Source organism: Linepithema humile, chromosome 1 (assembly GCF_040581485.1).
Source record: "Linepithema humile isolate Giens D197 chromosome 1, Lhum_UNIL_v1.0, whole genome shotgun sequence".
In the NCBI taxonomy this organism is placed as follows: Eukaryota; Metazoa; Arthropoda; class Insecta; order Hymenoptera; family Formicidae; genus Linepithema; species Linepithema humile.
Genome location: NC_090128.1, coordinates 45,711,341 through 45,736,874, shown reverse-complemented (window position 1 = coordinate 45,736,874; position 25,534 = coordinate 45,711,341). Strand labels below are relative to the sequence as shown.

Below are 25,534 nucleotides of genomic sequence, written 5' to 3'. Positions count from 1 at the left end.
GGATTTAGATTCTAGATGGATTCTATTTAACTCTATTTTATTATTATTAGAATAATTTCCGTCACGAATAACGCAATATGTTTCAAACACGCAGCGAAACGCATATCGAATATCGACAGTCATTGGCGGAGTGCAGGCACACGCGTGAATGCGAATGTAAAAGCCATAAGGAAGTCATTAATCTACTGAAACTCGTGGGAGGAGAGGGAGAGGGTGGCTATCTTCGGCCCGCGCAAAAGGACATTACGAAGTTGCATCTGCAGCTGCACGCAACAACTGCGCCACGGCTCCCGTGCGAGCTGCAACAAGATTTATCCCGAAAGTTCCGCGCGTCTCGTTTTGAAATAGCGGAGAGATAAGATGATTTTAATCCATAAACACCATGATGCATCGCACTGCGATATAAATAATAATGTCGTAACAAGGATACGGTTTACTACGAAATATATTAATTCGCTAGTCGTTCATTGCTACTTGATAAGTTGAAATTTATTGGAAATGAACTTATCGTATTTTATAATTTCTGTTGAGTTTGCATTCGATAAGCTTCAATTCTATAAATTGTGGCCCTCAACTCAAACCACAACTTTGATTAAAATCCGATTGAAACGTATTCGATCTGTGTGAAAGACAGCCCTTTGACACTCTTATACAGAATAGAGAAGTTCAACTCTCTTCAAGTTGGAACGCGCGAGCTACAGGCGACACGATTACCGCGTCGGAAGTGGAAACGAACGCCAACGCTCGAAAGGTAGACGTTCGGAACGACTATCGATCGTTTCTCTGGACTGTAGTCTCTGTCGGTAGAAGTTTTGAGGTCGACGTCCTTCGCTGTTGCACGCCAATCGATAGCGCACGGACTCGGCTCTTCACGGCGATGGCGAAGCCGCCTCTGCCAATTAATTTACAACGCTTGTCCATTGTGAATACCGTAAACCGCCAGCCGGCTACTTAGCCTGCCATGTTGACCGCCAAGTTTACGCGGGCGCGATATATTTGCAGACCGACCGGATCCGAACTTTGATAATGATCGTCGCTCGACCGATCGATAATACGCCGACCTCCTTTCCGAGACACGACACGCCTGCCTTTCGAGACGCATGACACTTCGGTATTACGCCCGGTGAACCGGCCTTCGAGATTACTCCCAGATTAACGAGTCACGATCGGAATTATGGTATCTCGACGTCAAGTCGAATAATTGACCCGTTACGTTCATTATTTACCCCATTTCTACGCTCGAAGCGATCCTACGTGTTTGTTTCATCGTGCCATCAAGTTTCATTACGGCTAAAAGAGACATTAACACAAAAACTTTGTGTGCAAAGGAATAAAGTGAAATAAATTATGCAAATGTACCTGAAATCGAATTCGGTAAAGCAAAATAATATCAAAAGTTGAATCGAACAAAAATAAAACTGAAAAAAAAAAAAATAATTGATCCACCGTACCATTTCTATAAATCGCCCCGTGAAGCCTCATCGATCTATTGCTAAATTGACTGTCAATCCAAACGTCAATTTGGAGCTGAAATATTCGGGAGACATTATGCAGATCGGGACACATCCGTAAATTAATCGCCTGGATTTTTAATCCCTCTCGCATGTTGCGCGTCTCGATCCGCAAAAAAGGATGCGGGCGGACATGTCCTGTGGAAGAACATGCGGGACTACGTCGGGACAACACGCCGCAGACACGCCGCGCAGACACGAGAAAGGAAGACGAAAAAGATTCGCTACAGACTCGTCGGAATGTGGGCGTGCAGCAGCGCTGCGCTGCTATATGCACCGGCAATGTCCGGGAAGCAAGCCAGCCGGCTGATACGCGCACTCGAGACTTTTCCTCGGCTTCTTTCCCCTTTATATCTCGTTTCCCTTCGGCGCGATAATACGCCCCACTTTCACGCGTCACTTTTGCGCCAAATATTTCAAGGATCACCGCGACAACTATTTTATGGAAAACTCATCTTATTCGAACTCTCTTTATTCGGGAAAAGAAAATCTTTAGACACAATTGCCCTTTGCTGTTCCGACATAGTATTTTACGACACTCCCACGCACGGTTTTCTAAAGTTGAAACAATGATTGTAGTTGGCAAAATATGTCTTCCAAAATTTTATAAATAATTGCTATGTTTATTTTAACTTGTGTAATATTTATTTTGATAAAATATTGAAATACTTGACTACTGGCTTGTTCGTGGAAATTAAATCGGATCGCAACAGAATAAAAAGTTGTCTCATTTTATTAAGATATCTAAAAGCCGTAGTCGCGACACTTAAATTTGATTATCGCTACACGTGTACGACGGGGGTTTTGTTGCAGTATTTTTCGACGGATCCGAGTGAACCGTCGAAACGAGCCTCGACCCCGCGATCAAAAAGAGAGATCCGATCGGATAACGTTTAGTAAGGAGAGATCTACGGAGGGATCGTGACGATCAGGTTCGTCAGACCGGCTCTCTTGCGTAATACGGCCCTGAGCCATAGTCTTACGGTAATAAAAGCCCGGCTGTCAGGCTTCCTCCTACAACCCGATAAAACCCGTTTCTTCTTACAGTTTAACGATCGCGAACGAAACGCGTCGGAATTTATGCAGTTCGGCCGCAACGCGGAGAGAAGAACTAGGTTTTAGAAAAAGAGACGCGCGCCGTTCGGCCGTGTTCAGGCCGGCTGCCCTTGTTTCTCAAGGATTATTCCGTCGCCTCATCGCGAAGGATATCGATCCTCGCGGGAAATCGCGTCGAAGTCGCGCCGGCAAAAAAATGTGTCCCGAGAGACCTAACGAAAGAAGAAATATCACTGGAAAAGTACAATTTTTCACGCGATTTGAGATAAAACACCGTCATGATGATACATTGAAAGAAATGTCGATTTTCCAAAGAAATATACACACATATATTTTCTGTTCGTTATAATTACGCGTTACAAAGCAAACATCGAAAATTATAGTTTATCTTGGTTCATTTATCTCACGAGCGCTCTATTCAATATCGATTAATTCCGTCAATAAAGGTATCGAGAAAGTCGGATCGTGAAAAAGGCGATCTTGCTGGTCACTCTTGCGCGCAGGCGATCGCGCATTGGCCGAGCGGCAGCAACAGCTTTACAAATAATATTATAAAAAGGAGCGGCGAGCACGAGAGAAGGCGCGCGCGGCGACGCGATAAAACTCGTCGCGCGATTTTTTTCTACAGTTGAAAGTCATTTCATGCCGCGGTTAACTCTGCGCCGTCTTAATTTCATTAAGGAATCATTCTAACTAACTCTTGCCGCGCAGTATATTTATAATAAACACGACGGCGCACGCGAATAAAATACCGTAATTACGACGAGAATACCGTAAACGCTGCCCCGATAACGTCGAGCACTGCGCTCCGGATACTGCGAAAGATATCGACAAAAGAGGCGTTTAAAAGCGCATCCAGGATGGAGGGACGTGCGAGAAGAAGATGGAGGAGGAGAGGCGCATCGTAATGAGTCGCGTTTGCGGAGGCAAGCAGAGCGTGGCGGAGCGGGCCAGTGCACATCGCATTCGCGTCCGCGATCTCGCCGCAATCCTACTCACGTACGTGTGCATCGCACACCGCCAACGAAATGCGGTCGCAACCAAACATCGCGGATTGTAATTCCGACCGGGATCATCAGCTTTTTCGGGATGTATGATGGGCGATCACGGGCCCGCCGCCGCGTGACCTCAATTCCCGGTTCGGCCGGCGGTTATTTATAGCGCGTCATTATGACGCGTCAGGCGATTATCGCGAAAATTCTGACATTATCATTTCTACTGTTGCGAAACATTTTGTCTAAAGCTGGAATTATATTATGTAAAACATTACGATAGAATTATTCGGCGCAATGCGCGCTACGAAACAAACACATGCCGTTTGAAAATAATATTTTAAAAATTGAACGTTTCGACGTGTCGTGAATCAAGTCTGCCAAATGTCGAACAATAAATCGATGATGAATGAAAAAAAGCAGATTTCAGTTCGACCGCAAGCGAGATGCGCCGAGTAGCGTGTACGTAAAAAATGTCGCAGATTTTAAAAATCCTATAAATTATATTAAAAAAAAAAAAAATAAGATCGATCGAGAATATGCATATTCAGAAAGTTTGCCACATGGATATTTATTTTCGCACATTAATTCTCGTCTTATCGCGATGCAGAGACATCGAGATCGCTCGAAAGCGCCATTGCGTTACGGAGAAAATAGGCGGGGATGCTGATAGGCTGAATCGCTTTCTAAACACAGACAAACGAGCGTATTATCCCGATTAAAGTTAAGCAATCTCTCGATCGCGATGCAAAAGTAAAATCCGCGGAAATCCATAGAGATTCCGCGCGAAAAGATTACACTTCTATCCGGCATCGCGCCGGCCGATCGCGATGAAGTACGATACCGGCCGGCGCTAATTGCGCGGCTAATTGCAAACATACCTGCGCGGAGAGAGGATAATCCGATTGCATCTCCCTTTATCTATCATATTTATCTTCTTCAGCCTATTTGCCTGCGAGAGGGAAACCGCGAGTCACGGTGAAAACCCGACCATAATTGCCGGCAGAGAATTTGGGTTAGACCACTTGTCTGTCTCGCACCTGCCGACGTGTCGCGCTTCTACACCTGCGTCGTGAATGCCGATGCAAATTGACAATAAACCGATGACGACGCGCGCGTTTTCGGCCCGTGCGCGAAATAACAACGAGCAGCGATAACCGAGTTGTCAGCCGCGCCGTCATGCCAATAATTTACGCCGCGAGACTCGTTTTCTTAAGATTTACACCGGAGACGCGCGTTAAGCGCGAGACTGAATGTAAATTGAAGCTACTACAAATTAAGCAGCTATAAATGTGAAATTAACTACAAATGAGAGGTATTGAAAAAAGTTAATTCGCGAATGCCGAGAAATCTATTAATTGAATTTATGAATAAAGAAAGGATATTAAATGTTTCGAAATTAGATTCTTGAATTTTTTATTACACTAAATGTAATCGATATTTTTCCGACATTGTTTAACAGTAAAGCCTGATATTATTTACAATTGCAGCATCGCGATTTTAAGCATTGCATTTTTCCGCGAGATTCAATAAATTCCAAAAACGGATAATAACGAAAATTAAAAGATCTCTTTATCTCGATCGTTGGAAAAAAACGAGTTCGTCGGAGTAATTTTTTTTTTCCACCAAAGCACATCGGGGCCCCGAAAAGTGGAGCATCCAGACCACAGAATGCGCAACTTTTCCAGCTTCCACGGATTCCGCGTTTCCGCAACTGTAATTACGAACGAACGCGCGTAACGAGGGGTTCTAATTAGCTTAATGAAATCCGCTAATGAAATACTCGATCCCGATGCACCGATTCGAATCTCCATCGCGCTGCTCCAGAAATCCCGCTAAAAATGTAGACATGACCAAACGCAATATCGCGTGTTACGCCAGACATATTAACCTCTTGCACTCGTGTTTGCATTCGGCCTCGCATTCGATGCACATTCGATCGATCCCTTCGAACCCGATCTGAATTCCGCGCGCGCATACGCGCTCTTTCCGCGTATAAATAAATTATAAATCACCCGCGAGGGGTAACGCGGAAAAATTTTAATTAATAATGAGCATTAAAAATACACTCCTAGCGAGTTTAATCCTATTGATTGAAATACGTAGGTTAATAGATTGCTTTGCCGCACGATGGCTATGTTGATTAAGCGATAGCGATCAAAAATGCAAATTAAATTCCATCTGAACATCTGACGAAGTAAAATAAAACGGCGCGGCGAGGGGCCGTTGCAGCATGTTGAGTATATTTTATTGGCAGATACCAGCTATCATAGTGATAGCGCATAATCGCTACAAATAAGTGTTATCCAATTTTTACCCTAATTCCATTAGAGCCCATTACAACGTCACGACTGATAAATCGAAGCAAGCATAACGCAATAAATCACGTAAGTCACGTCGTCCGTGCGCGCGGCAGCGATCTTAATCCGCTCACATTTGCCTACTTCCCGTTGCGCTACAATGATACATCGCTGCGTTATGAGCGTCGAAGGAAAAAAAGGGAGATATCACGTGTGCATTATTTCGGAGTGATCGATGCGCTTGTCACGACCTGTGGATCGCTTGAGAAATATCCCAGATAAATATGGCCAATTTGCGGAGTGAAGAAATGGAATTTCTCACAATTCATCTTTGTAACAATTTGAATATCGAAGTTACCATTTGTATGTCGATATTTACATGTCGAACAATAAATCATTTCATTCGCGTTTAGAGTTTTACGTTCATCGATGAAACGAAAAATGTAGAAATAGAAAAGATGGAAAAATTCTGCAAGTGAAATCTCTGAAATCTTTTTCCCGCTTACAAAATCAAGTTTTTCCTGATTCAATTTAATTGAGAAATCTTCTCGTATATTTTTAACTAATTACAATTAGAAGTGAAGTTCTTCTGAATAAAAATGCAACGGAGAATTTACAGCGGTAGTTTTTAAATCTTGGATTTTACGCTCCACGAGACGTACTCCGTGGGATTAATGTGCGTGGTTTCGAGACGCCTACACGCAAATGCGATTTCACCGTAATTCGCGTGGCCACGAGTCTCAGCGTGACACGAAACGAGAGAATATCGCGCGCTTGCGTGGTCTTCCGTCAGTGAAAACGAAGAGCGATCTCTCGAAATCCGGCTCGCGCCGGAGTCCCCGACGTTGCGTTTCCGGCGCTTGGACGTCGCCGTAGAACTTTCTCCCATCGCGCTCGACTCGCTCGCGTGGTGATAGCGAAGGTTCATCGTGTGTTTGCCGCACCGGCTTTGATCAAAATACACCGTGCCAATCGCGTGTGTTATTTCAATTTCGACTTTTGCGTCACGTACACGTGCGCTCGTGAATGTTAATTCCGGAACGTCTGACCTATTTTCGGCACCGTCAAAGGCGGAATATCGCGATAAAGGTGGCGTCAAAAAATTTTATACTGCAATTTAATGCAGGGAAATTCTCATTAGAATTATCATATTTTAATTGCTATATTTTTATAATTAGCATGTAAGATCTTTTTTATCAACTAAAATGAATAGATTAGCAATGCGGAAACATATATGTTTAAAATGAGAATAATGTCCTGGAATACGAATAGCGGGGAATTACTTTGCGCTATGTTGTATAGAGTTAATTGCACGAGAACGCATGGTGCGTGCGATTGAAAAATGCGGCGAGAATAGAATAAAAAACCAATTAAGTCCGTGAGATAAATAAGAAGGAAAACCTCCTGCGGCTGCATTCGAGAGACTTACGCAAAACCATTTCCCTGATATTATCGTACCTTCCGACAAGAGCAGCAACGACGAGAAAGTCTTCTTTAGCGTTAACTAATGTGCTAAAGAAACATTTCTGAGTGCACTATACCGAATATAATACGCCACGGCGTATCGTGAAAAAAAAATTAACATTATTTTACAAGCCAGAGATAAGCCTGAGTCTTGTAATAAAATAGAAATCAAGGTATGTTAAAAATTAGAAATCGGATAAATAAAATATATTTTTACAAATTAATCGACAAAATCTGATACTTACGCGTAACATTGATCTTCCGCCGTAACCGCCGTTTTATGAAGTTTCGACGTTACACAGGATGTTCGATAAAAGTTTCACGCTCGCGAACTGGTTTCAAGTCAAACACTTTGCAACCTCGAGACACGAGACGTTGTCCCTGGCGTTTCGATGGTGTTGACACGGTGAAATTTTTGGCGCGCGGTGAATCCCTCGGTTGCCATGGCACTTCGTTCCGCGGCGGAACGATCCTCAACCCGATCTAAGTTGTTCGGCATTGTACGAAAGTGGATCAAGCACCATTCAAATGTCACAATCGTAAGTTCCCGTCTCCCCGACCCGTTTCTGTCATAGATCTTTATCTTGCCGCGTATTCAGCATTATGTAACACTGTCGAGAACGCTCTGTACAATGCTCTGATATAATTTTCTATTCACGACTCCTCGAGCACCGCGGGTCCTTCTTTCCGCCGCTGCATTTACACCGCGGATCCTCATTTCTACGTGTCCCGCGGCGCGAACGAGGATTATCCCGGATCGCGCGGCGGCGACTCTCTCGCCGCGGCGATGGTTAAATTGTTTTACGGTCGACCGTAAACCCCGACGAGACGGCAAACACGGCGAGAGCACGTGCGTGTACGCCAATGAAACAGTGCGCGATCATTACCGTCGCCGCCGCCACTCTACCACACCGTCATCGCGGCCGTACTATTGCCTCTCCCTCTCCTCTCTCCCTCCTTCTCCTAGAGCCACCTCTAGCAACGAGCCCGGCGGTGTGTAAGGTTAAAGACCTTATCCGCGAACCAGTTTCGATCGGAGAAAAGCGTGTGTACGCCGACGGCTCCGAGACGAGGAGTCTTTGTGTATGTGCACGCGGCAGGCCCTCGAATCGATTCAATCACGATTCGCGATAACTCTTTTAAGCCGCGTGCTGCTCTATTTTACTCGCGCTAACGATGTCGATGAATTTTACGTGACCGATATATCGGCGCCGGGCTTACCAGCGAGAGTGCGCGCGAGTTCGTTGAATAAATGCCGTTTGAGCAAGTGGAACCTGCGCCCGATGAGAGCCCGAGATCGCCGAGAAAGGCGTCGATTGCGCAAATTAGCGCATTGTTGCGAACAACATCGCACCGTAGGAAAATAATCGTTGCACGTATAAAATATCAGCGCTCTCAAATTAAATATATATAATATTTTATCTAGAAGGTATAAAATTTCTAGCAAATAAAAAATAAATAGAATTACGATCAACACTTTTTACGAGTAAAAATCATATTTTTAACTGAAAAGATTGACTTTTGTTTGTCACAGCTGTAATTCTATCTCGTCTAATTAAATATTTCGACTTTCATGCTATTTCTTAGTGCTTTTTCGTAATTTACATTGTAAATACGACACGCATAATAACGAGTTATGTTTGCAGATGTGATTATTAAATCCACGTAAAAAGTGGCGCAAGGAAGACGCAAATCTCCTTAATTGCATCCCTCGCGATCGTTATCGAATAAGCGATTACGCGGACTTAAAACCGTCAACCGCTCAAGCTGTATTATTGCCATGAAAGTAAGCAGAAACAAATTCCAACAGTCGCGATCGCGCAAAAATGAGACTAATTATGATCGGCGGGCGATACAGTGCACACGAAAAACGCACACCTGATCTTGATTCTCCTTTTTCCATCCGTAGATGGAAACTGGCGAACAAGGACGACGCGCACCTTTTTTACGAGCACAACGACGCGTAAAACGGCGACCGTCATTAACGACATTCCCGACTGTTTATCGCCGCTCGACCTGCCCCGGAATTCAAACGAACCATCTTGATATCGTCGAGCAAAATTTAGACACGATGCTTATATGTGTTTATTTACAGAAAGCTTTGTGTTTAATCTAGAATACGCAAGAATTTGCGCGAATGGCGTCAGAGATCTACGAAATTCAGACCTGAGGAGAATCCGCGTGCGATCGGTATAAATAATAAAATCCGTACGCGGTTTCTGGTTAACACATATCTTGAATTTTGTATTTCTCAATCACCAGAGCTTATGAATTTCTCCAAGCAAACAAGAATACCTGATTTTTCTAATTTACGAAAGAAGAAAATCGTGTTCGTAAAATTAAAAGAAACGTAAATAAAGTTTGTGGTATCAAAAATTTATCAGCGAAATACAAAGATCTAAAAATAAAGACCCTATAGACAGAAGAATACCAGAGATCTATGTAATTAGAGATGCTTATCGAAATAACCAGCTAGCAAAGTCGACAGACAAGAATCTACGGTTCCAAGGTCCGTGAGAATACATAAAAATTTATAGCACAAGGTCGACATATAGGAATTTGTGGTACCCAAGAAATTAAAAGTAGTCTTAAGAATTCACGAGATTACAGATATCAAGCATCCGTCGGAGAAGTCTGTAAATAAAAATTCGCAGTTCCAAGATCAGAACACTTCAAAGTACGAGATATAGTCGGAAAGTAACGCAACACATTTTTATCGCGGTTCCTTCGTGGTTTTTACGCGTTAATTTTAAATCTCCACGTGTACGTAAAATTCTGCGAAACCGAAGGTCAACAAAGACCGAACCTATGCTACCGAAGATTCTTAAGATCCAGAAGAAAGTAATAAAGATATAAAACTACGGCGTCAAGTGGTCGTAGAAACAAGGGTTTACGATACTAAAAAAATCTGTGACACATCCAAGACCCTGACGATATTGTGACATCGAGAACCTATAGTTTCAGTATCCACGGCATTAAAATGTACCATTTTTATCAGCATTCGACTCGGATGTTGTCCTGATAAAGTTCCACCGTGTCCGACGCGGCTGCGTGGAATATCGGTATCGAGAGATGTGTATCCGAGAACGATGTCTGACATTTCAGAAGCGTTCTGCCTTTCCCGGCGCTCTCGCGTTTGCGGTGGGGCGCGCCTAAATCGGGTCGACGCGATACACACAACACAACTCTTCCTCGCGTTTCCTGTCTAATGCAACGGGCGCGCGCGCGCACGTACCGCGTAATACCGTGTAATATCGGTTTGAACGCGCCTGCCTGCCTGCCTTGCCCGTCTGTAAAAAGAGAGAAGAGCCGCGGGAGCGAGAGAGAGAAAAAGAAAGAGAGAGGAAGGCGGCCGTGTATTCTGACGTGCTGCGCGTTGCGTAATTCATTGTTCGGATGCAACACAACGAACACCCGCGCCATCCGCACCGAAGCCCTAAAAGAGTCGGCTGGCGGCTACCGCTTTCACGTTTCATCATCGTACGGACTTTGCTCGCCTCGAACGCTCGCGGGAGAAATAAAAAGCGAGCTATATCAATCACCCATTTCCCACGGGATATTCTCTCACGGAAAATTCACCGTTTAATCTCGAACACTTTGTTACTTTTTCGCGTCCAATAGAATTCAAATCAAGCGAAAGGAACAAGAGAAATGCGCGAAGAATGTAACATAGATAACGCTTGCAATATTGACATCTTTTTCTTCCTTCTAACACAATCGACTTCTAAACACGTGATTTGCAAAATAAAAAAAAATGCGCAAATACGTCTTGCATTATTGATAGCAATATCTTACGTGTGACATCATTGTGTTCCAATGTAAACATAAATCTGGCGATGTTGCATTTTCACACGAGTATTTCTTTCTCCCGCGGCTCTTATAATAGCGTTCTGGAATTTGCAATTAAAGCCGGCGCGTCAAAGAGGGAGAGAGAGGGAGCAGCGCGATCAACAAATGCCTGCGCATTAGTGACAATCCCGCAAATCGCTGATTTCGCAACAATCCATTATTATCGGCCGGAGGAGCGATCATGTAACCTTGCACGGCCGTGCCCATCGTGCCGCGCGCGATTACAGCGCAGCCGCAATTATCAGGCGCCTTTATATGTATCTCGTTTCGCCGCGTTTATAATATTTATCCTCGCAATCAACGGCGTCGCCGCGAAATTATGCCCGTGTTTATAAATATTCATTCTTAGTTTACAATTTTTATTCTCATAGTCAACAGTCGAGGAGCGAAATTACGCGCACTTGCAATACTTATTTTCATAATTGCTATTTTCGGATTCGTAAGCGACATCGTTACGATATTTGTTTTTAGCATCGGTGCAAAAATATTTCCCATTTTTATAATGTTTGGAGACAATAATCGATGTCATCCGCGAGATTGTACGGCGCGCGGATGTCTCGAACGCGTTCGGCGAATGCAAATATTTTCGTCAAGTGAATCGCGTCCGCCGCCTGCGACGAATTAAACTATCGCGTTAGCGCGATTTTAATGGCCTCGTTACTACAAGCCAGTGCAATCTCGCTGTCAATCACGCGTGTGAACGCTAAAACATTGCCGACACGGACGACGAGGCATATTTCTACAACGTGTGTTTTGTAAACACAAGCCGGCTCGGTTGACCCGAATTCGAGAATTATTCAATCCAATTTCAAAGTATTGTATTGACGAACTTTCTTGCACGTGTGAAGGATAATCGATCGACTTATGAGAAAAAACTTTGGTGAATTATCATCAAAAAAGAATCGTAAGTGTGAAAAACTAATCGTAGTGAAACTAATAAATCTTGAAAAGTTAAATAAAATCTATCGAAGTTCGACTCAAAGTTAAATCTAACTCGGAAAGATTTTCCGCATCGCGGTAAAAAGAAACACGAATGAGAAATGGATGATTCAAAAATTCCGGGAATAAGCGAGATAGAGATGAAAACAAACACAAGCGTTGTGTACATTCCTCCGCAAACTTCACTCTACTGCGAGCGAAAAATACAAAAATGTCGGGATTCGAGGAAAAATGTTGGCAAAAAAAATATCGCCGCTGCATAAATCATAATTACGTATTGTTACTCGCGTGATTGTTTAATACACTTCCGGTAGTATCTTTATGCACGAACACTTTCGGAGTCCCGTTATTCTCTAACAACAATACATAGTAGCACAAACGGAATGCGAATCAATGGCGGGAGTATGAAAAACTTCTCCTACGATTGTATCTTACCCACAGCTCATGATCCTCAATAGATGTTATCCCAGGAAATTAAATAGATGTTGAATTTAATAACGCACGCTATGCAAGCTATTTTTTTCCACTCTCTCATCATCAGCATTTACATCGAACGAATGCAGTTAAATTCAATTTTCACAGACTGTTCGACCCTGAATTATTTCCTTAAAAAAATTTACTTAACGAATCAAGAATTAAACATTGAAGAAAGACTTAGTGAATGTCTTTCGCACAGGATATGCCACTTCTGCCGAATTAACCACTAATGATACCTTATGTAGATTGGAGACAAAAGTCTTAATGTCACAACGGCGAAGTATCAATGGCTATTGTCACAAAGACATGAAGAGAACCTTACGAACTAACCTTAAATGAATAGCGAATTATTAATTCTTCATTTACGATTGAGTTTGAACAAATTGTGAATTTTATTCCGAAGAAATTGAATATCGAGAAGAATCGTGATGATGTTCTGTCTCGATTTTTATCTCGATGAAACTTGGATGCGTCAAGGATTACGTCGTTAATCGCGCGTGTCGCGACAATAGAAATGGGCCACCCCATGCATCGATACATTTCTACATGAGGCCAATCATGGGAATCGGGTCTTAATCGCGCTCGCTCCGATTGTAATCGAAAATGATGTCGAATTTGTACGCCGAATGCACGATCGTGTCCGGGATTGAATAAACCGGGCGTCCTGTACGATTTGAGGCATCGGCCGTCACGAGTCGTTGCACTTTTCCATGGCCAACAGGTGGTGGTGGCTCCGCTCCGAGAGCGAGGAAACGCGGCCAAAAGGGACTCCGAAAGTACGACGCATTCATATACATACACACACACACATAGGCACACATACACACACACACACACAGCTTTACCTTGAAAATTTGAAGAATCTCGATGCAGCGGATGCTTGTCGGCGCTGCCCAATATCGAAGCTTTGCGGTCTCTTTTATCTCTTTCTATTGCAGCTACTCCAAAGAACTTTCTTGAAAGAACTCAGCACAAAACGTTTCACACGATATACAGTATGTACACCAGAGAAGACGAGAGACACGCGCGAACTTGTCGCGCTACAACGCGCGACTGTTGCAGACGTTTCGCGTGCGCGAAATGAAACGAATGAACGCGCTTTCCGCGACGGCGCGACACCGAGAGACGCGACTCGACGCGAAGAACGCACGGTAACACGACGCGGCAGGATGAACCGGGAACAAGACGACACCCCACTACGTGCACTCGACGGTCACTGAGCGAATAACAGCGAACGAGATCGGCTTTGGCCGACGACCCTATTAAACTCGACCGGTAAAAACAATCGTGCATTTGGTTCCATTTGCCTAATGTACTACCACTTTTCCGCTGTCGATAATCGTTATCGATCGATAAGCATGTTTGTTTATCAATATAATGTTCTATAAATAAGTATTATGTAAGATATATGGGAATCGAGTCTCAATCGCGCTCGCTCCGATCGAAATCGAAAATGATGTCGAATTCGTACGCCGAATGAACGATCGTGTCCAGGATTGAATAAACCGGGCGTCCTGTGCGATTTTATATAAGATAAGATAGATAAAAATACTTGTATAAGATTGATAAACATTGTTCTAATTCTGACACTTATCAAAATCATCTGCCCACATTATTGCAAATAAGTCAAATTACCAAAATTAATATTAATTAAATTTCCTAAATTTGTATGTAACTATAAAAAGTAACTTGTCAGAAATTGTGTTAATAATGTTTGTATAATATGAATCTCTCTTTTTCTCTCTGATTACTAAAATTACTAAAATTACTCATTACTCCAAATTATTATATTATCTTCTTCTTTGCTTTCTAAATATTAATTAGAATCAAGTATAGAATTCAAGTAATTTCTTTTTCTAGATCTAATTTCTAGAAAGAAAATAATTACTGTCTGAAAGTTAACGTAATATATAGATTTTAGATTAAAAAAAAAAATATTTATGTTTTGAAGGACAACAGATTTCTTTCAACATATTCAAAATAAAATGCCAAAATATTTTTTGCATTTGACGTATACCTTTTTAATGATATGAGATGTGTAATAATACACGTATAATGTACACGTATAACTTGCGTGATGCATTATTCGATGTACAAAGGTTAAAACAATTATTTAAATTTATTGTACAATTGGTGGGGTATAATTTGTACCACGAGATGACAAATATTTGGTCGATATGAGATATTAGAGGATATGTTTTAGAAATGATTTTCTTAATAACAAAAAATATAATGATTATATCAACATAAAATATAACTAAGGTAACGCTTGAGCGGTTTCGAGAATATCTCTTATTTCTTGCAATATTTTTCGTAATATCCATCAATTTCCTAACTTAACAAACACACATGTAAGAACACATATGTAACATAAAGAAAATAAGGAAATTGTAGCAACTATCGTTTGCACATCGATATTGCGATTAAATTTTGAAGATTTTCATATTCTGAGTTTGTTTTTGCTACAATTTCAATCTGAAATATATAACATAGCTATCACAATTTTTAAATTAGAAAGAATATTTCTCTAAGACCACATGAGAGCGACCTAATATATAATTACCATTTCACCTAATTCAATAAAACAACAAATTTTGTTGAAATTACAATATACATAAATTGCAAAATAGAATTGCATATGCACACGTATATGTATATATACATATACGCATATGTTTACATATACTATTACATTTATGGCATGCACGTTTATAGGTAAAAATAGTTAAACATTAGCTATCAAGCACATTTTCATATCCCGATTATTCCGAAGGCAATTACATCCCTGATATCGGCTAACAGTTGCAATAATTATATTGCAAAGTTTTCAAATAATCATTAAAATTCTACTACAAATGTTTCGTGAGGAAATAATTAAAATGTAAAATGGTAAAAATTCAAGATCATTTTCTGGTCAATTTCTATAAGATTGTAATCAAGGCGTGCAATATATTAGACTAGATCCCAACAAAAAGAATCCATGCAACGTGTGTTAAAATCTGGTATTGTTTTGCAGTGCAACCCTGTTAATGCAGTAACCAACTATTTCTGTGATATATAAATGTATATATATCATAAATCCTCCAGTTCTGCCGTGGTGAAACAAATTGCGCGCGTCGCGACGCGATAAAAAAATATTATATATTCATTTTCTTAACATGCTAAAAAATAGGATATCTTAAAACGAGCAATACTATAGACTTATTCGTTGCACGTAGTTGACGATGAAAATGCCTCGCGCGCTATTTTAACTATATAAAACTAATATATGTAAAACCATAATTGTACCCAAATAAGAATCTTTACAATTTGGATAATACTTCACTTATTTAAATGAAAAATTTTCTCGTCCGAAGGAATTTCTCAATGCAAGCAATCTTCTTGCTCGTCGCTCTGCCGTTCACTTTATATACCTATTACATTTTTGGTCCAGTTTATATCGCTATACAACGCTTCTATATCCGATTGCCTCTTCTAACTGCATAGCCAATTTCTGAAGCGGACTGCCGCTATATATAGGATAAAAGGACATACTTTGCAAAAGCAGTAGACGCTGTCTTTCGGTAAGTACTGCGTTGATGTTGCAGTCTTTCATTCGAGAGGAATACTTTTCCTCGCGCAGTACCAAACCCTAACGCGTTATGCCAATGCTTACAACAGGAAAGACTTACTTCTCTTTCATCTATACAACGCATAGCAGAAAATTCCTTACTCAAACTTCTTAATTCATTTAACAACTTTATGATCTATCTATGGTACCTTCTATATAATACAAACTTCCTCTCTACGCTAATTCGTCCGAGCATAGTTTTCTCTCTTCCTCCACCCGCTGCCGAGTGCGATTAAAAGCTTCGGTCTTAAGGAAGTCCACGGTTTTGTACGGTGTCGAATTCGGCGGCGACTGCGCCGGTGGTAACGTTGAAGAGCCGAAGTTTTCCGTCTCAAAGTCAAGATCCAGGTATTGCAATACCACTAAGCGGCGATTGGACGCCGGAATGAATGTGTTGTGGTCTTGATAATAATATATCTGGAAATCAAATTACGCATAGCATGAAATCATCGATCGCGCCACGTCAGACACAACTGCTAAGATTATATATAACTCTTGGAATTACTCTGCGTACCTCCTCTTTATCATCGAACGCGTTATTGTCTTCGTCCGACGTCGACTGATGACGTGTCGAATGTACATGCGACGGGGGCGTCGGACTTGGTGCTGCTCGTATTTTTCCTCTGCCAGGAGGGGACGCCAATTGCAAATGAGGTCCTGCGACAAAAAAAAATTACAGCTCAAACGTGCATGACTTTGTCAAAAGTATCGACCTAAGAATGTGTGCCAAAAAAAAATTACCTTCTACCGGTGATTTATTCAACGGTGGCTTTAGCTTTCTGTTGATACTCGGCGGTTCGGCCGGAGAATGCTCGGCTGAACTCACTTCGTGCACCGCTATTGTCGGACTCGGAGACGGCTCGTTGCTGATGACGGACATTGAATCGCTGGTCTTTCTTCCCGGCTTCAGCTCTCTGTACACCATCGGAGGAGGAGGCGCCATAGTGGTCGGCACGGCGCTCGAGCTATCCCGCACGAGAGGGCTTGGTAGATTCGAATATGTCGCTGTAGTCGAACTCTCGGAGCGCGGACTCGGCGGCTCGTCTTCGTGAAAATCGTAGCGGAATACATTTTGCGTGGTTTCATCGCTGACGGTGCTCGGCGCAGCGTTCGAGTACAAGTGCTTCGACGATTGATCAATCGCCGCGTTGCTCTCAGCCGCCGTTTGCGGTTGATGAGATCTAGGAAAGTCGTACGACTCGTCGGTCACGGCGCCTGCTGCAGCTGTTGTAGCGACGGGCGTTGTCGGAGCCGGCGTCGCTGGAGTGGTAGGTTTCGAGCTCTCGGTGGCACCGTCCAGGTTCAAATAATTGTGACCGGGGTTCTCGGGCAGCATGTGAGGCGGTTTCGGTGGTCTAGGCGGGACTGGTAACTTTTCTATTGCCGGCGGTATCGCAGAATCGACGATTCTCAGTTTGCCGAAGCGTTTTTTCACACTCCACGAACCAATTTCGGCGTCCGCGCCGTGAGATGGCCGTGAATCGCCTATTACGTGTTATCTCGTTAACAAAAGCACAAAGCAGATTGAACTGTGCATTGTCAAAGACTTACCCGTCGAAGGAAGCGTATCCCAATTTGCGCTGGGCACAGGCGTCGTCCATTCGTCGTCAGTGAAAACGCTTTCAGCATCTGTTGTCGTGGGCGACCGGGGTGGCGAGGGTGCTAATCTTCTCGGAGCGTCGTAGTGCTCAGGACCCTGTCCAAGGATGGAATTCAAGGAGCTAGTGTCATTGAGTCGACGACCGGAAATGCATTCGCTAATAGGAATGTACGGACCGGAGATCGTGCTGGTGGGCGAGGTTGGCGGAGACTCCTGAGACTCGTATTGAAATACTAAAGGAAAAAAAGAATTATTTATAGATGATAACATTATGAGCGAAAAGCTAATGATGTAGGATGCGAGTTTCTCATTACTTTGTTGTTCTTCATCTTGAGTGTACGCTTTCAGACCGCAAACTTGACACACCGCGTCCACCCACTTGTTCATATCCGCTTCATTCTCAGCTACTAAATAATAAATTCGTTTAGGAGTCTTAACATTGAACATATACTGGTACTTCTGTTTGCGGTTTTCGAATCGGAGACCCGCGTCCACCTGTAACAGATTGTTGGTTAGGTGCTACAGCTAATGAGAGTGGAACGTATGAAGATAAAAAACGACGAGCACCTGTTCGCATTGATCCAGGTCGATACGACCTTTGAGTTTACGGCAGCGTCTGTCTGTGTAATACTCCAGAAAGTATTGACCAGGCAATTCGCCGCTGTGACGAAGAGCAAACCATCGCTTTCTCCATCGCTGTTTGAAACAAAACAAAAAAATTTTGATAAAACTATCATTTACTTTCACGTCACTGCATTATCTACAGTACTCCAATCAACTACGGAACTTTGATAAACATCTATACGTCTGACAAATGTATTACATTGCTGCTTGCAAGAGCTAGTTTTTCTTGGAAAAAAATACGGATCTTAAAAATAACCAAATGTATGGAAAAAAAGTCTCGCGCAACTTTTTCCAAGATTAGGTTAGGTTAGGTTAAGAGATTTTTCGCATAAGAGCAGACTGAATGGTTCTTGCCAAATTACACCGTACTCAAATTTTCCACGAGAGAGGGTTAGAATTGAATACTCCAAAATCTGGAGTCTGAATTTCTCTGAAAGATAAATAATCGTGCGATTTGACAATCGCACTCCAAAACCAGGACGTAAACAATGGCTAGCCTCATGAGATCTGCGTAGGTAGTGATGCGCTCGCTTTCATATTGTATACCGACCGCTCTAAATAGCTTTGAGGGCGGCGATTTGATGAGCCATCCTTCGTGAACGATTTCTTGGGACGTGGACGACGTCTTGAGCACCTCCATTTCTCTCTCTCTCTCTCTTTCTTTCTCTCTCTCTCTCCCTCCTTCTCTCGAAGATGATGGCAGCGCGAAGTGATTGCTTGTCCAGTAGTCTACGCTCTTAGCAATGCGAAAACATCGTCGAGGAACACGCACCAGGAACTATCACCGACGACAGGCACGATGAGTTCGTCGCTCATTTGTCTATTTTCAGCTCCGATGGCATGACACAGAGAACTGTAGAGCGAATGACGGTTTCTCACGTACACACACCGTCAATCCTATCTCTCCTTCTCTCTCGCTTCTGTGCACTAGCTATGACGATACCAACACATCAACAGCGCAAGAGAGAACAACACGGACCAGCCCGCAACGGGACACTGCAGGTCTCTCGCACTCGCGCGGCACACAAAGACGCACGACGGGCATCGTCTCTCCTCGTCGCCTTCGTTTGCCACCACCACTGTCGCAGCCACGCGTGCCAAGGCTCGCGCGAGTGACACACGGTGTCTCGGGCCCTTCCTCGATGACAGCGCAGTAACGTACAAGCGCTCGTGGCCGCCCGAATGTTTAATTAAATGCGCCGTATATTTCTCTGCAATCAACATACTTTTTAAACACCGATGTTACGTGGAATTGCGAATTGAAATACGATAAATATAATGTTATTACTGTTATTCGGACAAACATTCGTTAGTAAATTGAAATTTAATTTTAAAAATGAGGTTAGTGCCATTACAATGCAAAATACCTTGCTATTCATATCGAGAAAAACGGTGTTTCCAGAAACTCGGAGCTGCGAATACACCTCGGAATGCGAAATAGCGCAGCGAAATCGCAATATGTTTCATGTATTAATCAGACATGGTTGCATCTGCGTCCGTCGATTCCTTTCCTCCGCGATCATCGAGCAAGTTCCGTACTGCCATTGCAACCATTGCGATTGCTCGAACGACACGCACGATCACGCGTGGCCGCATTCACAGCGAGCCATTCGAGAATGAATCATGCGCACGCATTCGCTTTCTCGCAGATGCCTTTACAATATTCGCGAAATTTCGAATGCTAACATAATTTCAATTTATCACATTTTTTAGAAGAAATGTATACGACGCGTTAATCATATGCTTAATCGCGCAATGAGGCAAACTAACACAAATATTAATCCTTTATTAATCTCTTTTATCATGATATTCATTGATTTAGCCTCTGAATTATCTAAATTTATATAAAATTGTATGCTTTCCTGCGCCATACGTTATATAAATTCTCGATTTCGCGGAATTTATCTCAAAATAAAGGAAAATGGAGATTAATAGAAAAGGGCGTTGCATTTTTCTCGCAATGGCACCTATTTCTGACATTTTATAAGTTCCACGATTTTGTTTTTTTTGTAAATGCCTTTAGATATACGTAAAATGCCAGCAGGTTTTATTAATCCTTTTCTCAGTGCCATTGAATGTCGAAGAATAACGGCGGCCACTCGCGCGGACAGCGATGTTCACGGAAGGGCGAAACCGCGTGCATAATACGTGAAATAGCACTTAATTTGCAATTCAATGGGCCACTACACCGTAGACCAAACCGATCGATATTCAAATTAAGTTCTCGTCTATCGCGAATAATCCCTCAAATCTAGCGCGCTAACTGTACATCATTGCCGTGAGCGTGAAAACAACGTGACGAAAATCAACGTTCCTCTTGCACAAATAATAGATCTAGTCGATAATGATCGTTTGATTTACGATTATAAAGGCTATTATTCATTATAAATCTGAGAATTACTTGTAGAAAGTGAAGTGAACCTAAAAAAGTGAAGAATGTTTATCATAATCATTATTCTCACAATTTATTCTAAAATATTATTCAGTTCTAACAGATTTCAATTATTTTTGTATATATATTACACATTTGTAAAACAAGAATTCTATTTCAAGAAAAGACCCAGCAAAATATTAGGCCTCTGTAAAAATCCACCTGCAATAGAAATTAACACAAAAATCTCTAACAGAAAAAATTGTATTTTAAATTTTGCGCCATGGAATTTAGCTCCTAAATCTGAATATTTGAATTCGTAGTTTGTTCCAATTTGCTTTACTTTTTATCTAAATATATTTCTCTAACATTACATCAACCTTGCGAAAGTTTAAACATGCTTTTGCACTAAGACTCGTATGTGTGCGTATATGTAATTCCACGTGTAAGACACTCACTCCTCTCAGATTCCAAATTTCTTTTATTTTATACATCTTATATACATAAAACATAATACATAAAAAATACATAAGAAAGAAAGGAAACGTAAGAACTAAGTAATAAACATATACATACATGCAAAGCAAATTAATTGTAAGAGATTATAAGTATCTTAGCCATTAATTAACGCGCGTTATGTAATTCGCAAAATCGATTTCTTTCTCTCGCGAGAGAAAGACGAACGGCATGACAACGAACGTCGACGAAAGCCAGGATAATCCGCTGATTTATTAAATATTTGTTCTCTCTTTCTCTCTCTCTGTCTCTCTTTCTCTTTGCGGTCCTCCTTTATCGACCTCGCGATTCCCGGAGCACCGCGAGAAAACCACTTCATCTTCGCAGAGAAATGTAGAAATTATTATTGCATAAGCTATGTATGTCCAGTTGATTAATACAAATCGCTCTGATTTATTAATTCGCTCGCCGTTTTCGCGAACATGCGGATGGAACATGCGGATTCTAGGAATAACGCACGAGAGAGCGCAGTACAAAATCGGCGCCGCAACAATCCACTCCGCGTGCGTGTGTGTGTATATAATTTTCCTCTGTTTTTTTTTTCTCCTTTTTCTTTTATACTAAACGCCTCCTTCTAAAAAGAGCCTCTTTCCCTCTCGCTACCGCCGCGGTAATCGTCCGTACTAAATTCTAATCTATCGTACATATTTATACATTGAGCGCATATCGTCAGAGGCGCCGTCGTGACGCCCTCCGCGATATAGGTATGTGTGTAACAATGTGTCGTTACACGTCGTTTTACATGCATGAACGCGGGACTCTGAACTTCCTCTCACTTCTTCGGAGTCACCCGTTATCGTGCGGCGCAAGGACTCGTCGTTATATAGATGTAAAAATAAACGATGAAACGAGGGAAAAACCCGTGCGATCGCGTTTCGGTCTTTGATCGTTTTTCAACGAGAAAGCGAATCCTCTCTCCCTTTCTTTTTCTCTCTCTCTCTCTCTCTCTCTCTCTCGATCTTATTACATTTCTTGTACAACGACGGAGGTACGAAAAATGTTAGGCTTCTAAGTCCTCACGCATCGAAAGACGATCGTTTATGGACAACGACAGCGGCCAAGTGCGTCTTTCACACTCACGTACGCAGGATAGCGATAAGACGGTCGGAGGATATCAGTGTCCTTGGCGATTGTTAATTAAAAATCCATTCTTTATTCAGTATTTATTATTATATATCTCTATGTGAAGGGGATTAATTGTTATTGGAGATCCACATTTTACAAAGTATGCTTCTTCCTTTTTTCTCGTTCTGTATATATATATATATCTCTCACACACAAATACACATATACACACGCACATACACATATACACACACACACTCTCTCTCTTTCTTTCTCTCTTGTAAAAATGTTCATCGCGATCTCGTGAAAAAGGTGTATTTGAAAACGCACAGGTACAACACACGCAGTGTTTTTCTCAAGTAAGTGATGCGTAAACTTTATTTCGCCAAAATCGTGCAATGATGTAATGCATTTATGTATAAATATATACACACATATGTATAACTCTTGTGTCTCACGGTACTTCTTCCTTCATTCGCGTTACCTTAAGTTACTCGTTGCGATTAGAGTAAGATGCGTGTTAAAATCCTTATGAACTAGGTGAAAAGAGACGGGAAGAAAAAAAAAGGATGCGAGGATGCCGACCACGTACAGTGGAAAAAACGAGCAGAACGAACCGGTGACTGCTCGTCGCGGACTTTAGTCCCATTTAGTCTCGTTTCAGGCTTGTGTCGCGATGAAAAAGAGCTTTCAGAAACGGCAAAAAATGTGTCGGAAAAATTCCCGCGTGAACTCTCGCTAAATTCGAGCGTAATTGAAAAGAAAAAAGCACGACTGGGACTAAAGTACACACGACGAATATGAAGTTATCGAATCAACGGAAGCCGAGTGGAATTTTGTTTTTTTTTAGTCTCTCTTTATCTTTCGCCGAATTGGATATCGTAAAGTCAATTAGGATGGTAAGATAAACTTATGACAAAATTTCTCGATAACATAATCGATTACCGTAAATAATTTCGTGATATCTGTGAAACGAACAGTTATCTTCTTATGATTCACAACAAGTTCCTTTGCACGAGAAAATATTGCCACAGATGTGAATTGAATTGATTAATTCGAGAAAAGTAAGAAATTCCATCGAGGCTACGTGTAATAAATTATAATCGGGGATTGCAGCGATAGATTAGATCGCACTTGTTACCGTTACAAAATATGTACAAAACTCTTTTTATTTTTCTTTTTACGCATAGGATCACACGTGGGCGTGAGCAGAAGAGATCGCCGTTTTCCAAATTGGGAGCTTACATCGTCTTACAGCTGCGTTGATGCAAACGGCGCTGTAAAAAGGGGCCTCCATCCACCTCTTTGCGCATCAAACAATCTACAAGCCGGCGGAAAAAAATAAAAATGGAATATATTTTCGAAACTCTTTCTTTTAATAATCATATAACAATACTCGTTATTATATATTCACGATCAACATACATTACTCTTATCTAGGCTGCAAATGTTACATAAAAAAGATATCCGTGTTGTGTTTTCTAAAATTATAAAAACGACGGTAGCAAAAAGTCTCGGAACGTGACGGCGTCGCACGCCGTCGAGGGGGGATGGGGGTGACGTCGCGTGCGACGTTACGTTTTCTCTTTTAACGCTAAAAATGATGGGTAAAAAAAAAGAGGGGGGAACGACGGCGAGAGATGTATAAAGTGTAACTAAAGTTTGTCCTAAGTCACTCTGCGGTTCTTCTCGGTTCGTCGGGAGGTAAAGACGTTTCTCACAATCGTCACGCGAATCGTTTCAAAAATTATTATACACATTATATATAACATATAATAGTTATTTATATTATTCATGTAATATATATAACTATATCAATCATTATATATAGTCATGCGAAGGGGGGGAGGGTAAGAGGGAGGACCGAACAATTCGTCGAGCAAAATGAAGGAACGCACGCATCATCGCGTCATTGTGCAACTCTTATCACGGGCAACGAGTGCGCTATCGGAGAGGACGAGAGTGCAACACGACACGAGGAAGAAAGAGGGAGAGAGCGACCGGCTCCCTCTTTTTCACTCGGGTAATACGCTCATTGAAATGGTCGGGAGGGGCGGGGGAGGGGAGAAACGTTACATTATGCGTCTCATTAATCTTTAATTAGATAATTAATTCACTATTTACGAAAAGTCATAATAAAAAGTAGTACTCTATATATTCGGTATCTCAATTAATAATATTGTAATAATAATTATCATATTCCAATAGCTTTGTCTGCAGTTATCGTCTAAATCGAATAATTCATTAATTCATTCATAATATTACCATCGCGCGCGTGTACGTATACAGACCGCGGCCTATATATCCTCTTTCGAAATACGTTCGATAAATATAAAAAAGAAAAAAAATCGCATAATATTTATATATATATTTATATAGATAGCGTTGCATATATATCATTCACCTCTTTCTTTCTCTCGCTCGCTCGCTCGCTCGCTCTCTCGCTTACAATAGTAAATCTTGCTACGAATGCCTCGCGTACCAACGTGCCCTTTTCGCGCGCGCGACACCGCGCTCTCTCTCTCCTCGTAATATATTCAAGCAACCATTCGAGAGAAGGAGAGAGAATCTTGTACAATGCCGCCGGTTGCAAGCACCATTTGATGGTATTGTCGATCGACCGTGTAACGCAAGGGTCGACATTCGTAGCCTCACTCTTCCTGCTCGCCCTTGCCCGCATCCAGCACGGAGCGATCAACGGTGCCGGCTCTGAACGTCGTCCCCAGGGAAAAGAATCTCAATTGCCTTTTCTATTATTTTTTTTTCTTATCGCGAAATAATCGGTATATATACAGAATTTCCTTCTCTTACTTTTCGTCAAAACAATCAATCGGGCGTACAGCAGCGTTGGCACGCGAAGCGTTCAAACTCGACTCGCAACTCTCGCGTAAGAGTTCCGCTACCACAAAGGTACACCACTTTCAGATTTACAACACTGCCCTAAAAACACAGCCATACTAAGCCAAATACTTTTGGGTTTTGTTGTTTACGGTTACGATCTCTCTTTTGCTAAAATCGTATATTTAAATCTATACACTCGATCACCGTGATTTTCGCACCTCGTCGCCTCTTCGTCACTTTCCCTAGCAATTCTCGCTCGTTCCTCGCTCTATTGTTCGATTTAAAAAAAAGGGAGGAGGGGGGAGGGAAATATAAAAAA

The 25,534-nt window shown here is 41.9% G+C and overlaps 2 protein-coding genes and 1 long non-coding RNA gene across 6 annotated transcripts in view; 1 reads left to right on the top strand and 2 right to left on the bottom strand.

Annotated features, from left to right (window-relative positions):
• Window positions 1-13,807, bottom strand: part of LOC105669532 (dentin sialophosphoprotein-like) — a 58,092-nt gene extending 44,285 nt beyond the window's left edge. For 2 of the 4 annotated variants that reach the window (XM_012362534.2, XM_067356524.1), the window contains exon 1: window positions 13,434-13,807. Coding sequence is in view for 1 of the 4 variants with exons in the window: in XM_012362532.2 (XP_012217955.1) it covers window positions 7,569-7,577 (9 nt within the window). In the remaining 3 variants the exon portion in view is untranslated. Of the gene's footprint in view, window positions 1-7,568; window positions 7,593-13,433 lie in introns of those variants that run through there. The other 2 variants (XM_067356529.1, XM_012362532.2) reach the window with 2 other exon arrangements.
• A 775-nt stretch (window positions 13,808-14,582) lies between these two features.
• On the bottom strand, window positions 14,583-20,039 carry dos (daughter of sevenless). The gene is made up of 8 exons (XM_012362655.2): window positions 19,790-20,039; window positions 18,973-19,633; window positions 18,366-18,494; window positions 18,113-18,293; window positions 17,750-18,031; window positions 16,940-17,683; window positions 16,713-16,855; window positions 14,583-16,615 (listed from the first exon to the last, which is right to left on the bottom strand). The coding sequence occupies exons 2-8, from the start codon at window positions 19,060-19,062 to the stop codon at window positions 16,373-16,375; spliced, it is 1,812 nt and encodes a 603-aa protein (XP_012218078.1). The 5' UTR covers window positions 19,063-19,633; window positions 19,790-20,039; the 3' UTR covers window positions 14,583-16,372.
• A 3,095-nt stretch (window positions 20,040-23,134) lies between these two features.
• Window positions 23,135-23,701, top strand: LOC105669602 (uncharacterized). Its single transcript, XR_001100294.2, has 2 exons — window positions 23,135-23,273; window positions 23,565-23,701. It is a non-coding gene; the product is annotated as an uncharacterized lncRNA (long non-coding RNA).
• Window positions 23,702-25,534: the final 1,833 nt, after the last annotated feature.

Coding starts and splice junctions, on each gene's coding strand:
- dos (XM_012362655.2), bottom strand. CDS start 19,062: ATGGAGGTGCTCAAGACGTCGTCCACGTCCCAAGAAATCGTTCACGAA. Junction 17,684..17,749: donor GGATACGCTTCCTTCGACGG/GTAAGTCTTTGA, acceptor AACACGTAATAG/GCGATTCACGGCCATCTCAC. Junction 16,856..16,939: donor GAATAAATCACCGGTAGAAG/GTAATTTTTTTT, acceptor TTTTTGTCGCAG/GACCTCATTTGCAATTGGCG.